General features: G+C 43.7%; 1 protein-coding gene across 1 annotated transcript; it reads right to left on the bottom strand.

The window, feature by feature from the left end:
* Nucleotides 1-8,103: 8,103 nt before the first annotated feature.
* LOC115987248 (inosine-5'-monophosphate dehydrogenase 2-like) lies at nucleotides 8,104-11,972 on the bottom strand. Its single transcript, XM_031110755.1, has 4 exons — nucleotides 10,850-11,972; nucleotides 10,239-10,418; nucleotides 9,277-9,534; nucleotides 8,104-8,552 (listed from the first exon to the last, which is right to left on the bottom strand). Exons 1-4 carry the CDS (start codon nucleotides 11,876-11,878, stop codon nucleotides 8,481-8,483), a joined length of 1,539 nt encoding a protein of 512 aa, XP_030966615.1. The 5' UTR covers nucleotides 11,879-11,972; the 3' UTR covers nucleotides 8,104-8,480.
* Between the last annotated feature and the right edge of the window lie 1,577 nt (nucleotides 11,973-13,549).

The following is a 13,549-nucleotide window of genomic DNA, read 5'->3' as shown; positions in this document are numbered from 1 at the left end:
TGTAAGGTTTCCACCTGCTCGGCGATATTGATCGAGCCGAGGGTCAGGTTTCTGTCCTTAGAGATTTGTGTAAGGTTTCCACCTGCTCGGCGATATTGATCGAGCCGAGGGTCAGGTTTCTGTCCTTAGAGATTTATCTGTAATTCTCTTAGTGCGCGGTTAAGGTATCAAAAACAGCATCTACATAAAAAAGGAAAAAAGAAAAATTCATCATGCTCTTAATTTTAATGGAATACAAGTTCTGGCTTACACCGATGATTATGCGTAGAATTTCTTCAAGTTGTTGGCGTTCCATGGTCGGGGGAGCGGCCTCTCGTCAAGGTCTTCCAAGTAGTAGGCCCCTGCACCCGCAATGGCTGTGACTCTGTATGGTCCTTCCCAACTCTGAGCGAGCTTCCCTGCAGCCAAGTCCTGCATGTTCCCTACTACTTGTCTTAAAACTAGTTCCCCGGCACTGAATTCCCTACTTTTCACGTTTCGGTTGTACCTTTGGGCTAGCTTCTGCTGATACTCGGCAAGACGTATGGTCGCGGCCTCCCTGCGTTCTTCTAGCCAATCCAATTGTTCCATCATCAGGTCGGCGTTCTGTATGGGGTCAAACCCGGCAACTCGTGCACTGCATAAGCTCACCTCGGTTGGTATTACTGCTTCTGACCGTATGTCAGGGAAAATGGGGTTTCACCCGTGGATCTCCTGGGGGTCGTACGATAGGCCCACAATACACTGGGTAGCTCTTCCACCCATCTTCCCTTCGCTCCGTCCAACCTTCTCTTGAGCTCGTTCAAAATAGTCTTGTTTACCGCTTCAGCTTGGCCGTTGCCTTGTGGGTACGTCGGGGTTGAATATTTGTTCTTGATGCCAAGCTTACTACAAAAGCTCCGGAAAGCATTGCTGTCGAACTGCAGCCCATTGTCCGTCACTAGCGAATTCGGCACCCCAAACCGTGTAACTATGTTTTTCCATACAAACTTTTTCACGTCAGCATCTCGGATATTAGCCAAGGCTTCAGCTTCAGCCCACTTTGTGAAGTAATCTACAGCCACCAATACAAAACGGCAGTTCCCCGTTGCCCGGGGGAATGGCCCAAGGATGTCAAGCCCCCATTGTGCAAATGGCCATGGGCTGCTGACAGGATTTAGCTGCCCTGCAGGCTGATGGATCATTGGGGCGTGCTTTTGACACTGTTCGCAACTTCGAACGTATTCGGCGGCATCCTTCTGCATCTGTGGCCACCAAAACCCCTGTGTCATTGCTCGGTGTGCTAAAGATCGTCCCCCGGCATGCCCGCCGCACACTCCCTCATGCAGCTCGGTTAGAAGCTCTTTGACTCTTTCCGGATGTAGGCACAAGAGGTAAGGGCCTGCGAAGGATCTTCGGTACAGTTTTCGGTCTGAAGACAGCCAGAATCTGGGAGCCATTCGTCGAATCTTGTTGGCCTCGGCCTCATTCTCCGGAACTTTATCTTCGGCAAGGAAGTCCATGATCGGGCTCATCCAATTTGGACCAGCCACTGTCACCTGCGCAATCTCTACTCCGGCTTGGTCGGGAACATTCTTCACATGGATGCTTGGCTCCCTTACAAGTTCTACCGTGATGAGCCTCGGCGTATCCTCAGTAGCCGATGAGGCTAACGTGGCAAGAGAATCAGCGTGCTTGTTTTGTGACCGGGCTACCTGGGATATCTTTGCCGTTTTAAACTGACCGATAATCTGCTTTGCCGTACTGAGATAAGCTTTCATTCTGGGGTCCCGAGCTTCGAAGTCCCCAGTGATCTGATAAACCACCAGTCGAGAATCAGAGTAGATCTCTACGTCCTTTGCGCCCAGATGTAATACTGCCCTTAACCCGGCCAGCATGGCTTCGTACTCGGCTTCGTTGTTCGAGGCTTTGAACCCCAATCTGAGGGAGTGTTCCAGTCGTATACCCTCAGGGGTGACTATGACTATACCAACCCCGGCCCCCATAGCATTCGATGCGCCGTCCACAAATAACCTCCACGGGCGAATCTCCGTACTACAGATTATCTTACCTTCATCCTTGGGTGTAAACTCTGCGATGAAGTCAGCCAGAACCTGTCCCTTCACTGAGCTTCTAGGCCGGTAGCTTATGTCAAACGATCCCAACCGAGTCCCCCACTTGGCAATCCGCCCTGTGAAGTCTGATCTCTTCAATAGTGACTGCAATGGATACTCGGTGAGGACGAACACTGTGTGTGCCTGGAAGTAATGTGGCAACTTTCTCGTGGCGTGCACCAGAGCCAAAACTAACTTCTCGAGAGGCAGGTACCTTGTCTCGGCATCGACCAAGGTTTTGCTCACGTAATACACCGGCATCTGCACTCCCCGGTCTCTTAGCAACACAGCACTTACTGCATGGTCGGTGACAGCGAGATACATAAACAGATCCTCCCCGGGCTCCGGGGCCGTCAACCTCGGCGCCTTTGCCAAATACTCCTTTAGCTCTCGAAAGGCTTCATCGCAGCTCTCGTCCCATCGAAACCCCTTCCACTTTTTCAGAAGCTGATAAAAAGGCCGGCAACGGTCGGCAGACTTGGAGATGAATCTGTTCGGGGCCGCTAACATTCCAGTGAGCACTTGCACCTCTTTGGGATTGCTTGGTGGTTTGAGGCGGTTCACGGCTTCTATCTGGTCGGGGTTAGCTTCTATTCCCCGAGTAGAGATCAGATATCCCAGGAACTTACCAGCCCCCACTCCGAAAGTGCACTTCTCGGCATTCAAGCGCAATTTGTGCCGACGTAGTATCTCAAACACTCCCCGGAGGTCTTCGGTGTGCTGCGACTCAATTCTGCTTTTCACCACCATATCATCGATATAAACTTCAACCGTGCATCCAATTTTTTCTCGGAACATTCTCGTCATCATTCGCTGATACGTAGCCCCGGCGTTCTTTAATCCGAACGGCATGACCTCGTAGTGATAATTTGCATTCGGGGAGATAAATGCAGTCTTTTCTCGGTCTTCGGGCGCCAAGGCAATCTGGTGGTAGCCCTGGAAGGCATCTAGGAAGCTCATCCTCGGATGCCCGTACGTTGCATCTACTAGCTGGTCAATCTTGGGCATCGGGAATAGGTCCTTGGGACATGCCTTGTTCAAGTCTGTGAAATCCACACAAACTCTCCATTTCCCGTTCTTCTTCTTCACCACGACAGTGTTTGCCAACCACTTCGGGAAGAATATCTCCTTTATGGCTCCGGCATCCTTCAGCCGCTGTACCTCCAGGTTTACTGCGTCGACGTGTTCCCTCGACGCTCTTCTCGGTTTCTGCTTCTTTGGGGGGAATAATGGATCCACGTTGAGTCTGTGGACAATGAACTCGGGATCTACGCCGGGCACTTCATACGGGCTCCATGCAAAAACATCCACGTTCTGCAATAGGAACAGCAACATATCTACCCTTTCCCGGTCGTTCATGCTTGTACCTATCTGGAAATACTTGTCAGCATCTGGGAGAATTCTTACCTTCAGCACCTCCTCGGCAACGTCCGCCCCAGCTTCCCCTTGGGGTTTCTGTAATTGCTATGAATTTTCTTTCTCGTTCTCCTCAGTTCGACCGAGCTGTTCCTTCTCCCACCGGACCGCGGCGACGAGGCACTGCCTCGCCACCTGTTGATTCCCCCTTACCACGGCAACTCCATTCTCGGTAGGAAATTTCACTTTCACGTGAAGGGTGGACGGGACAGCCCCCATGGCGTGAATCCACGGCCTTCCCAGGATTGCGGTGTACGGTGCGAATGATCGGACTACTATAAATGTAACTATAACTGTCTTGCCTTCCATGTCCACTGGGAGAGAGATCTGCCCCTCGGGAATTACAACCCTTCCATCAAACGAGACCAACGGCGTGTCATACTTCGCCAAATCCTGGGTCTTTAACCCTAGCCCTTCAAAGAGATCCGGGTACATGACGTCGGCTCCGCTTCCTTGATCAATCATTACCCTTTTCACTAGGAATCCGCCTATCCGGGCAGTCACCACCAAAGCATCGTCGTGGGGTTGGACCGTCCCCTCGAAATCGTCTTCTCCGAACGAGATGGTCGGCCGTCCACCTTTCTTCTTCTTCTTGGATGATTCTCCTTCCGCGCAGGCTACTGTCAGTATCCTTTTTGCCGCTGCTGCCCTTCTTGGTGCGGCATGGATGACTTCGATTACCCCCAGGGGTGGTGGAAGGGGATTCCTTTTCTGTTGGGATCCCTGCCCGGTTTCTCGGTCAACGGAATCTGTTTCAAACTCTTTCAAGTACCCGGCCCTTGCTAGCTGTCCGAGATGATCTTTTAATACCCGGCACTGTTCGGTCGTGTGCGCCTTGTCTCTGTGATAGGTGCAGTACAGGTTTTGGTTCCTCCGAGATGGGTCGCCCCCCATTTTGTTCGGCCACCTGAAGAATGGCTCGTTTTTGATCCGTTCCAGGATCTTGTGCACTGGCTCTTTAAACACCACATTGACCCCATCGATCTGCACCTCTGGTCCCTGCATTCTGAAGTCTCGTTTCGGTTTTGCCGGCAAAACGCTTTGCCGAGATCTCCCCACTAAAGGAGCTTTCCCCCTGCTTTGCAGCCGGTCATCTTCCAGGCGTTTGTACTCCTCTATGCGTCTCATCAGTTGCCTCATGTCCTCGGGGGGTCTTCTCGTCAGTGACTCCCGTAATTCAGAATCCTCAGGGAGCCCCATTCTGAAGGTGCTTGCCGCAATTTTCTCGTTTCCTCCACCAATCTCGTTGTAGAGTTCCCAGTATCGGCTGGCATAACTCCGAAGGGTTTCCCCAACCCTCATCTTCATGGAAAGTAGTGCGTCAACCGGCTGTTGCACCCGGCTACATGTCACGAACCTGCTGCCAAATTCTTGAATCAGCTCGGCAAAGCTGTGTATGGAGCCCTTCCGCAAACCATTGAACCATCTCAGTGCCGTGGAACCGAGACTAGAGGGGAAAACCTTACACATTAATGCATCGTTGTGCGCATGCAAAGACATCATGTGGATGTAATGGCTAACATGCTCCACGGGGTCTGTCCTTCCCTCATACGAATTGAATGGTGGTCGTGTGAATCTGCTCGGCATAGGGGCCCGTTCAATTTCATCGGAGAACGGTGACCGGGCCGCCATCCGCAGAGCCCGGCTCATTGCGTCCATGGAGGCATTGTGGTGCAGTCGTTCTTCCGGTGATTCTGATCCTTGGTGATCATAACCGTGCGACCGTGAGCGGTTCCGCCGATGGCGTGGTTCCCGTGATTGCCGGTGCGACTCTTGGGAGCGCGACCGGTCTCGGGATCGATGCGTATTAGACCGGCTGGAGGCCTCACCCTGGTTTCTCCTTTGCTGGGAGTTGCGATTTCTTTCATCTCGCCGACCCCTTGCTTCCAGCTCTAAGTCCATTACCAGTCTGCGTAACCGTTCCAGCTCTCGGTCCCTTTCGTCATGCTGCCGATGCGCCGAGACGTCCGAAACCGTCCAGTGTGTCTGAGCCGACCCTTCTCCTTGTCCGGACCCTTCCTCCCTTCTTGAGTGCTCCCTATCTTCCCGCCTTTTTTGCCTTCTCTCCCTCCATGTTGACCCCCGAGAAGATCCCATGGAGCCGCTTGGTGCACGCTCTCCTGAACGCTCCTCAGACATCCTCGTCGTTTGAGTCTCAGTCGAACCACAGCTTTGTAGGAGGGCCCCACGGTGGGCGCCAATTGTAAGAACCAAGTATGAGGCCTATGGGCCTTGGATTACTATGGGCTCACAATCTATTTGTAGTGGGCTTGAAGATTTCCTACTATGGGTCGTTCTCGGCAGAGAGACTCAAAGCAACGCCCCAGTTGATACTCACTCCTTTACTCTCTTCCCTCTAATTTTCTGAACCCCCTTCTTCTCCCAACTTTCCTCTATTTATAGCCAAGGTTAGTGGGGAGATTGTGATTACAGCCACCGTTAGTGCTACTGAAGGTCCAATACTTTCTGATTAAAGTGGATGTTCAGGTGGGAGGACGGTGCGGCATTTATGATCTTGGAACTTGGTTCCATCGTGCCTGATCATGCTCGGCAATACAGTTTCCTGTGCAAGTCGCACCTTCCCGATAAAGGTTTATATACATGACCGGGAACTTTTGACCGACCACCACTTGGACCTCAATACCTTCCACTTGTTTGTTCATCAAGGAAGCTTCAGGAAGGGCGCAGGAGAATTGGACCTTTCTAATGGGCCTGTGTCTAAGGCCAGCATAGGACTGGGCCTGGGGCCTGCATGGGCCTGTGCCCAAGGACGGCATGGGGCTGGGCTCCGGGCCTGTATGGGCCCGGGATCCATGTGCCGTACAAGTAGTATATTTTAATCAAGTATTTATAATGCAATATGATATATATATATATATTGATTATTGTAATAACAAATAATATATTGTAAGGAAAATTAAAAGAAAACAAATAAAAAGAAAAGTGCATTACCTGGTAATTGGGAAAGTGGGCAACAAAGTGGGTTAGGAGCACAGCCACACGGGCCTACACGGAAGCTTGGAGAACCTTGTCTGTCTTGTCTAGTCTAGTTTGCCATTATTATTCACACATTCACATGGAAGCTTTGTTAGTTTTTATATTGTAAATCATAGAATTGCAGCAGTGTAACTTAAGGGAGAGAAGAACTAGAAAGAAAGAGGAAGAAAGGCAAACGGAGACATGGAGAGTGAGAGAGAGAGACACTTGTGTGAGTACTAATCAAAATGTTCTACAATTGTGTGGTGGACTTGGTAGTGCGGCAGATCAACAAAGCCTCTAACCTTCCAATTTGCTACTATTGTGGTGCAAGTTAAGCAATGTGTTGAGGCAATGGGATGAAGATTAAAAAAAAAATCCCCTTTTATTTGTTGAGGTAATTGTTAAAATATTTATTTGTTCATTTTAAAGATGCAAAATGTCTAATTATTGTAATTTTTTTACATCTATATTTATCACTAATTGGATTGTATTCTATTTAAATGAAAGTTATATTTCTTAAATCTATATAAGCATATTATCAAGTATGAGGGCCAAAATGATAAGGGTTCTTTAAAAAATTTCAAATTAATTAGGATAATTCCAAATATATATATTTCCTTTTTTTTTTTCCAAAATTTTTGGGGAGCCAAGGCCCCTTCGATCTCAATGTGGCTCCGCACGGCTTGTATTAAAAAAAATATTATTTTGTTTTTGTTTTTGTCTTTGTTGATATATGATTGTATTTTAATATATTTAAAAACAACAATTTTGTGCATTTATAATTATTTTTCTTTGTTAATTTTGATTTTTTTAAGCTTTCGCTAACTTAAAATCCTGGATCCATCTTAATGTGAGATAGTAATTTCACCAAGTTGTAACTCCATCGCTGCACCTGACTAATTCTGTATTGCAAAATAACTAGCTACCCGCCAGTGCAACATTATCCAAGTCCATCTTTCACCGACCAAAATTTCTGATTAACTCCACCTAAAAGATCAACGGATTATATTCAATAATAATAAAAGAAAAAGTATATATAAGCTACCAATTCTAACAGCTTTTCCCTCCTAAATATTCAAGCTTCTCAGAATATCTCTCTCTCTCAGAATCGCAGAGAATCCATGGCTGATACTGGTTTCTTGATTCTGGTACTGGTTGCTCCGTCAACTCTGGCATTCGCAACTGTTTGGACTCAGAGAAATGCGCCAATACAACACAATTATTGTTTTTTCTTTCGTTCTTTCTTATATGTTTTTTAACCACTACCTTCTAAATTATTGTTCTAGATCAAAAGTACTTGGCAGAACTGCCATACGTTTGGCTTTATATCTTTTTTCTGCCACGCATAAAGGCATATTCTTATAATCTAGTACTCTATCTATTCAAAATTGAGTAATGATAGGGACACAAAATTCTATAATCTTTTTCACAACAAAATTTCAAGCTCTCACCTTGTAAAGAGCCTTACAATTTAAGTAAAACACCATGAACCACATAAAAGAAATAGGGGGCAAGTGTAGCAGGGAAAACTGTCGTATCTGCATTTGGCAATAATGTACAAACCTATCTAAAGGAAAATTATTGTGTACTTTAGTAAACTAGAACAATGCAATGAATAATAAAAAGCATCATTTCATAAACTTAAAACGTTGCTAGTCTATTGAGCATTCATTAAAATTCACTAATGCTTGATAACATTTTATTTTTATTTTTTTTAATAAAAAAAAGGTAATAAAAAGCTATAATAATTCATATATCATCCTCTCACACATGATTGTCAATGGAATAAAGGCAGATTGAAGATATCATGCTCAACAACAAAAATTTGGTGCTTCTCTTCAGATGCCTCCAGGGGAGAATGATCAACTACTTCATATAACAGATAGCCAGTCTGGTTAACCCGAATGTTGCTCATTATAAATTAGCAATTCCGCTGCAGGGTGAACCACAAAGACAATTTCCGGCCAGAACACAGCCACGGCAACAATAACATAAGCATAAGGGAGTCTAATATCAAAATGGTTTCTTTTCATAAGAAACTAGGCCATGGACACCACCTTCAACTTGCGCAGCTCCTGTCCGGACCTGAACAAACCAAATAAAAGAGCATGGTCAGTCCATATAATCATATACTGATTAGTCATCAAGATTACATCTTCTGCAGAATAGCTAAACCAAGCCAATGTCTAAGGAAATTTGTAAAAAATTACACTTTTTCATTATAACAATGGAGAACCCAAGAGAAAAGGAGGGGGGGGGGGGGGGGGGGGTGGTGTAGTGAAGGAAAAAAAGAAGAAGAAGAATAAAGAGGAGACATTTTGCTCATGCACTAACATGGGGATCGCACCAACCATGAAACTCACCACCACCAAGGGTGGAATGCCATATGCACTATGCCCCATCTCAAAAACCCATTTCAATTGATTTCAAGAGGAAAATGGTGTTATTAAAGGGACAAGGAACATCCAAGAAGACATATTAAGATAAAAGTTTCAGAATGAAACCCACCTTTATGACTATATATCACATTTAAGTTGCATCCAATGGTAGGATTCTAGATAGCTATATTTTTCTTTCAAATAAGTACAAATTTCTTCCCTTATCATTAGGGTGGTATTTGTAGTGATGAGCTAGGATAATATTAATGGCTTTTAGCAGAAGAATAGGTAATGACCTGAGTAATTGATAACAAGGCCACCTCTTATCAAAGTTTACAGCCACAAATTTCTTGATATATAGTTCCATAAAGAACATCAGATCATGCTCAAAGCCACAGGGAGAATAAGTAAAATACAATGATAAACCATACCTCTAGCCTTAATACCCCTCCTCTTAAGAGATCATGAGCAGACTTCAGAGAGGAAGCACCAAGATCTTGGAACCCCTGCTTTACTGCTTGCATAGTGTAAGGTACAAACTTCAGAACAGAACCTTTATCTGCAACTGCTCCAACAACGCCCTGAGCAATTTTTAGCTTGGTTGTATCACCCAAATACCTTTGATCACTCCCTTTAGTCATAGCTTCTAGGGATCCCATACCTCTGTATTTTTTGACCCGTCGACCATTCTGGTATTGCAAATTTAACAATTTATTATTACTGAAATATTGACTTAAGCAAAATCCAATCATTTGCCACTCCACAAAAAGTAAAACTTTCATGAAGCAATAAAAAGTTGAAAACAAGACTACTTTTAAGGAGCTCACACCTCCAAATAGCTTTGACACACACGACAGGCACAATTCAGTTACATGCAAGGAATATTACAATCTTCTGTACATAAATCAAAATGACTTCTCAGCCATTCACTGACTCCTTAATCACAAAATCTATAATAGATACGTGCTATTCACGTACAGAACCCCATTTTATCCTAATGAATTTTTGCTACAAAACACATTCGATAAAGGATATGAGGCACTAAAGATCAAATTTTGATCTAAATCAAAATTTATCTGAAAGCATTAAGAGAATCCAAGACTAAATTGCACCTACAGCTTGCAAAAAACTTAATTTTTGTTTTTAAAATATAATTTACAAAAAGAATATAACAACACATACTTTTTTTTTAAAGTAGAATCACATCCAATGATGAGTTGCAAACATTCCCAGCAATACAAAATTTACACATAAAAAATTACAGAATGCCAAAAAAGAGACGAATGCTTAATGGCAATAAAGGAACCATGAAAGAAACAAATTTGTTTCACAGCTGAGCAGTATATCATCTACTTCAGCAATAAAAGAGGAAATTGTCTTAGCAGTGTCATACCTGATATTCATAAGACCCAGGAGCCTCCTCACTTCCCGCTAAAAAGCTTCCCATCATTACAGTAGATGCCCCTAGGACCAAAGCCTTGACAATATGTCCAGAATTCGAAATTCCACCATCGGCAATGACAGGCACACCGTACTTTGAAGCAATAGAAGCAACCTTGTAAACAGCAGTAGCCTAGAAAGTAGCAATAAGACAATGAAAAATATGTTAATTAAGTATATGGAAAGCATGCCACCACTAATAAATGTAGGCATCATTTTCTTTTCTCCTTGAACAAAGCATTGGAGCATTGGTCAATGTGTCTCATTAAACATGATATTGTGATTACTTCTCCCCACATTCAATCTTCTTTCGGACAAAACCTTAGCTGCCAACACAATTAACAATCTACCACTAGCACACCATTTATCTCATTTCACAACGTTCACCCAAACTTCATCACTCCATAACCCATCAAATCAAAAACACACAATCCAAACAACCCCACAAATTAAACACAAATAAACAACAATCAAATGAAATCCCAATACACTATCATGCTATCTAATACATTTCACAATCAAAACACATACACATCAAACCAATGAAGCGAAAAATGGATATACCTGCCCGCGCCCCACAGCGCAAACCTCCTGCGTAGTACAAATAGACCCGGACCCCATCCCGACTCTCAACCCATCGACACCCGCCTTAATCAAATTCTCTGCCTGCGCAGCCGTCACTACATTCCCCCCAATCACATCAAGCTCCGGATACACTCTCTTCACATACTTAATCATCTCAATCTGATAAATTGAGTTCCCTTGTGAACTATCCAACACCACCACGTCCACTCCTTCCTTCACCAATCCCTCTAATCTCTCCTTATCGTTCTCCCTCGTCCCGATTGCTGCCCCGACCCGCCACCCTCCGTCGGGCCCCACCGTTCCCCCCAACCCCAATCTCGGATTCCCTCTCACTCTCTCCACATCCTCCTTCATCACCACATCCACCACCTCGCTCTCCGCCGCCACGTCAGCATTTCCCCTCACCAAAACCCCCAAATCCGAGTCTTTCTCTTTGAAAAACGATTCAATCTGATCCAAACTTTGATTCCACGGAACAACGATATCGTTCGAGGTCTTCATATACGATTTCACCTCCGAACCTTTTCTTTCGTCTTCGAGATTCAGCCAATCGGACTTCGACACGTAGCCGACGAACTTCGACCTCGGGGAGCCCGATTCGGTGACCAAAACGTACGGAGACGAAGCGTCGAAGTCGTCGAGGGACGAAATGCGATGCGAGGGAGAGAGGAAAGTAGGGGAAGAGAGGAAAGGGACGCGGCGAGACTTGACGGAGCGGACCATGGCGGCTTGGACCTGGGCGGAGAGGTTGGGGTGGATGATTCCGATGCCGCCGAGCGAGGCCACGGCGGCGGCCATGGCGGACTCGGTGACGGTGTCCATCGGAGAAGAGACGATCGGAGTGTAGAGAGGGAGGCGGCGCGTGAGGTTGGTGGAGAGAGAGACATCGTCGGTGGAGAAGTCGATGTAGTGCGGGAGGAAAATCACGTCGTCGTAGGTGTAGGAGTAGCCTTGGTTGAACAGACGCGTCGACGCGAACCCGTCTTCGACAATCTCCGACGGCGCCATTGTTAGGGTTTTTAGAGAGAGAAAGAGTGAGAGGAGAGAGAGAGTTAGGGTTTATTGGTTAGCGCGAGAGTGAGATTGGTTAAATAAATGTGGAGGGAAAGTCCAAATGTGGAATTGGTGTGGCGGGTCTCATTGTAATTGAGTGCATCTCCTATGTTAAAGTACATTTTTGCCCTTTAAGGTTTCGATTTTTTAATTCATTTTTTTATTTGATTTTCATATTAATCTTTAAGTTTAAATTTTTTTTCATTATTTTTTAAGGAAAGTTATAAAATTTTATGAAGATATATTTAAACAAATACATATAAACAACTTAAACAGTATTCTGCAATAATAAAGCTAAATTGTGGGCTGTTTAACATGGTTTAATTACGGTAAGGGACGTGTGTATTAAATTTTTAAATGTTACTGTTGATTTTACTTTTATTCTTACATATGTAACTTTTCTATGAGATTTTGGCTCTGTAATTGTTTCTTTTAATTTTTTATTGTAGGATGCTTCTCGGTAGAGAATGGGTGGTTCATCTACATCACATATACTATGTAGCAAACTCTGTAGCAAATGGTCTCACGGAAAAAGGGGAGGGAGCGAGCTAGCCTTTTGGAATTGTATTATGAATGTCCATTTTTTGTATTATGTAAATATTTCTGGGACTTTTTGTGTATAGGAATTCCACGAGAGTGCCCTTTAATTCTTATAATTAGGCATCTTTTATAGGTGTCTCATGGACAACTCTGATGTACTAGCTCTATTATCAAAATACATTTCTGTTCTTACCAACAGAGAAAAGAAAAGAAAAAAAACCACACTATTAGAACTGTTACACTGAAAGAAAAAACAAATATAATGAAATTGACCACACGGAAGCTGCATACCTTCAAATAGATAGCGATATCTATTGGGTTATGTCATTTCTTATTGTTGATGTACCAAAGAGACCTCCCAATTTTGGCATACTAAGAGAAGTGAGTTCTCCAAATTCAAGACCTCTCATTATTTTTTATTTTTATTTTTTTTTGTCTTTTAATGTTTCAAAGATTTTTATTTTAGTTATTTATGTTTGATTCAATTTTTTGTTTAGTGGCATATTAATTAGTATCATCTTCCTTTGTGGTACCTCATGTTTCCACTTTCCTCTACTCTTTAATTAAGTATTCAAATTTTCATTTTTGATGAAAGATTAAATTGAAAATTTTAAAACTTAACTGACCAAATAAAAACTAAATCAAACATGAAATTTAAAATAAAAATTTTACCACCATGCACTCCTTAAAGTGATAATCACCTCACAAGTATAAATGTTTGTAAAGTGTGGAGAAAGATCATGATTCAAATCTCTAAAATGAAGTTTCATACACATATGCACTTAGATTAAGGCTAGAATAGAATTTTGAATTTCTATCTTATATTAAAAAAAATTAAAAATTTTGAAACATAAAAGGAAACAAAAAAAAAAACTTAATTGAATTTGTAGATTCAAAAAACAAATTTGGGAACATATCATATCAATATCAATTTATCAAACATGAATGGATTAAAATAAATAAAAAATAAAAAAAATATAAAGGATTAAAACGAAAATAATATATAGATGGTGTACTTTGGTCTTTTCACAAGTGAAGTCCATGTACGTGTGGGGATTTTCAGATTGGATTGAGATCCCGTGCAAT

The sequence above is a fragment of the Quercus lobata genome, chromosome 4, assembly GCF_001633185.2.
Source record: "Quercus lobata isolate SW786 chromosome 4, ValleyOak3.0 Primary Assembly, whole genome shotgun sequence".
NCBI lineage: Eukaryota > Viridiplantae > Streptophyta > Magnoliopsida > Fagales > Fagaceae > Quercus > Quercus lobata.
This window is presented reverse-complemented; position numbering and strand designations above follow the sequence as displayed.